This window comes from Perkinsus marinus (genome assembly GCF_000006405.1).
Source record: "Perkinsus marinus ATCC 50983 genomic scaffold scf_1104296965550, whole genome shotgun sequence".
NCBI classification, from domain to species: domain Eukaryota; phylum Perkinsozoa; order Perkinsida; family Perkinsidae; genus Perkinsus; species Perkinsus marinus.
The window spans coordinates 1-1126 of record NW_003204291.1 but is presented as its reverse complement, the minus strand read 5'-3'; the positions used below and the strand labels follow the sequence as shown (position 1 = coordinate 1126).

The window sequence follows — 1126 nt, the reverse complement described above, 5'->3', positions numbered from 1 at the left end:
CGCGTAGTCCACGATGTACTCATCTTTCTTCTGTGAGATAGATGACCAGCGATAACGTAGATCTTCGACATTAAGGGGAGTGTATTCCGCAGCTTGCAGTGAGGCGAGGGAGGTATGTAGGCATAGTTTCCACATCGGGCCATCGCGCTCGTCAACACTTAGGATCCTCGCATAGTGCTTGCTCCTGATACTGGACATGTCCTGGATGCTCACATACCGGACTTGGTCGGCGGGGGATGCTGATTTCCTCAAACCCTGGACCAATTCGTCTTCGTTATCCGCCGATAGGAGGGAGTATAGAGTAAACGCGATCGATCGGCTCCTCGACGACTCAGGTTTGCGGCATGCGTGTTCGCAGATCAGAGCAGCCATTACGGTTGGGCCCCAACCTTCATTAGCGACCAACCTGGCGAGTTGCCGAAGTCCTTCAGTAATGTCATATTGATCCAGAAAAGACGCGATGTCAGGAAAGCCGTCATAAAGACCCTTCAATGAACCATACCATCGGTGTAGTTGAGGGTACCAAGCTTGCATTTTAAATGCCAATATCACCACAGAGGCAGGGTTGTCCAACGCCGACGATGCAGGGAATCCGGCTACCATCTTCGTGGCGCCTACGAGGATACGAGTTACGTCAGACGCACCTTCCGTGTAATCAGAGTAGTTAGTGTCGTGGATCCACGACCCATCGGAGCCAATGATGGCGCGGTAGGTAGAGTAAGTATCTTCCAGAGTCGGGCTCTTGGCCTTGTGCTCGATATTAGGACTTGACTGCGAAGTGACCCTTGGGTCATCATTTGGAGGCCCAGCATAGAAGGTCCCTCCAGCTTCATGGATAGTCCTGTTAGAGTCCATGGTGGCGTGTTGAGACGTGCTACCGGACGGTGGTATAACGGTACTCAATACTGTAGCGGGCCGTGTAGGCTTAGGCTGAGGCTCAAGATCTTCACCACTCGATAGACGCAAATCCGCAGGCTTGTCCATGGGAAGAGGAGACTATTGAGTACGAGATTACACACTGCAATGAGGCAGATCAGTATCATTGAATCAATAGACACTGGCATTCATAGTATCAATCTTAAGCAGGGTAAGTCTCTCCATGTAACCGTCGATCTTGTGAAACCGT

The 1126-nt window shown here is 51.2% G+C and overlaps 1 protein-coding gene across 1 annotated transcript; it reads right to left on the bottom strand.

Moving 5' to 3' along the window:
* Positions 1 to 488: 488 nt before the first annotated feature.
* On the bottom strand, positions 489 to 984 carry Pmar_PMAR014779 (hypothetical protein; the record flags this gene model as incomplete). The annotated part of the gene is made up of 2 exons (XM_002769596.1): positions 489 to 527; positions 553 to 984. The coding sequence occupies 2 exons, from the start codon at positions 982 to 984 to the stop codon at positions 489 to 491; spliced, it is 471 nt and encodes a 156-aa protein (XP_002769642.1).
* Positions 985 to 1126: the final 142 nt, after the last annotated feature.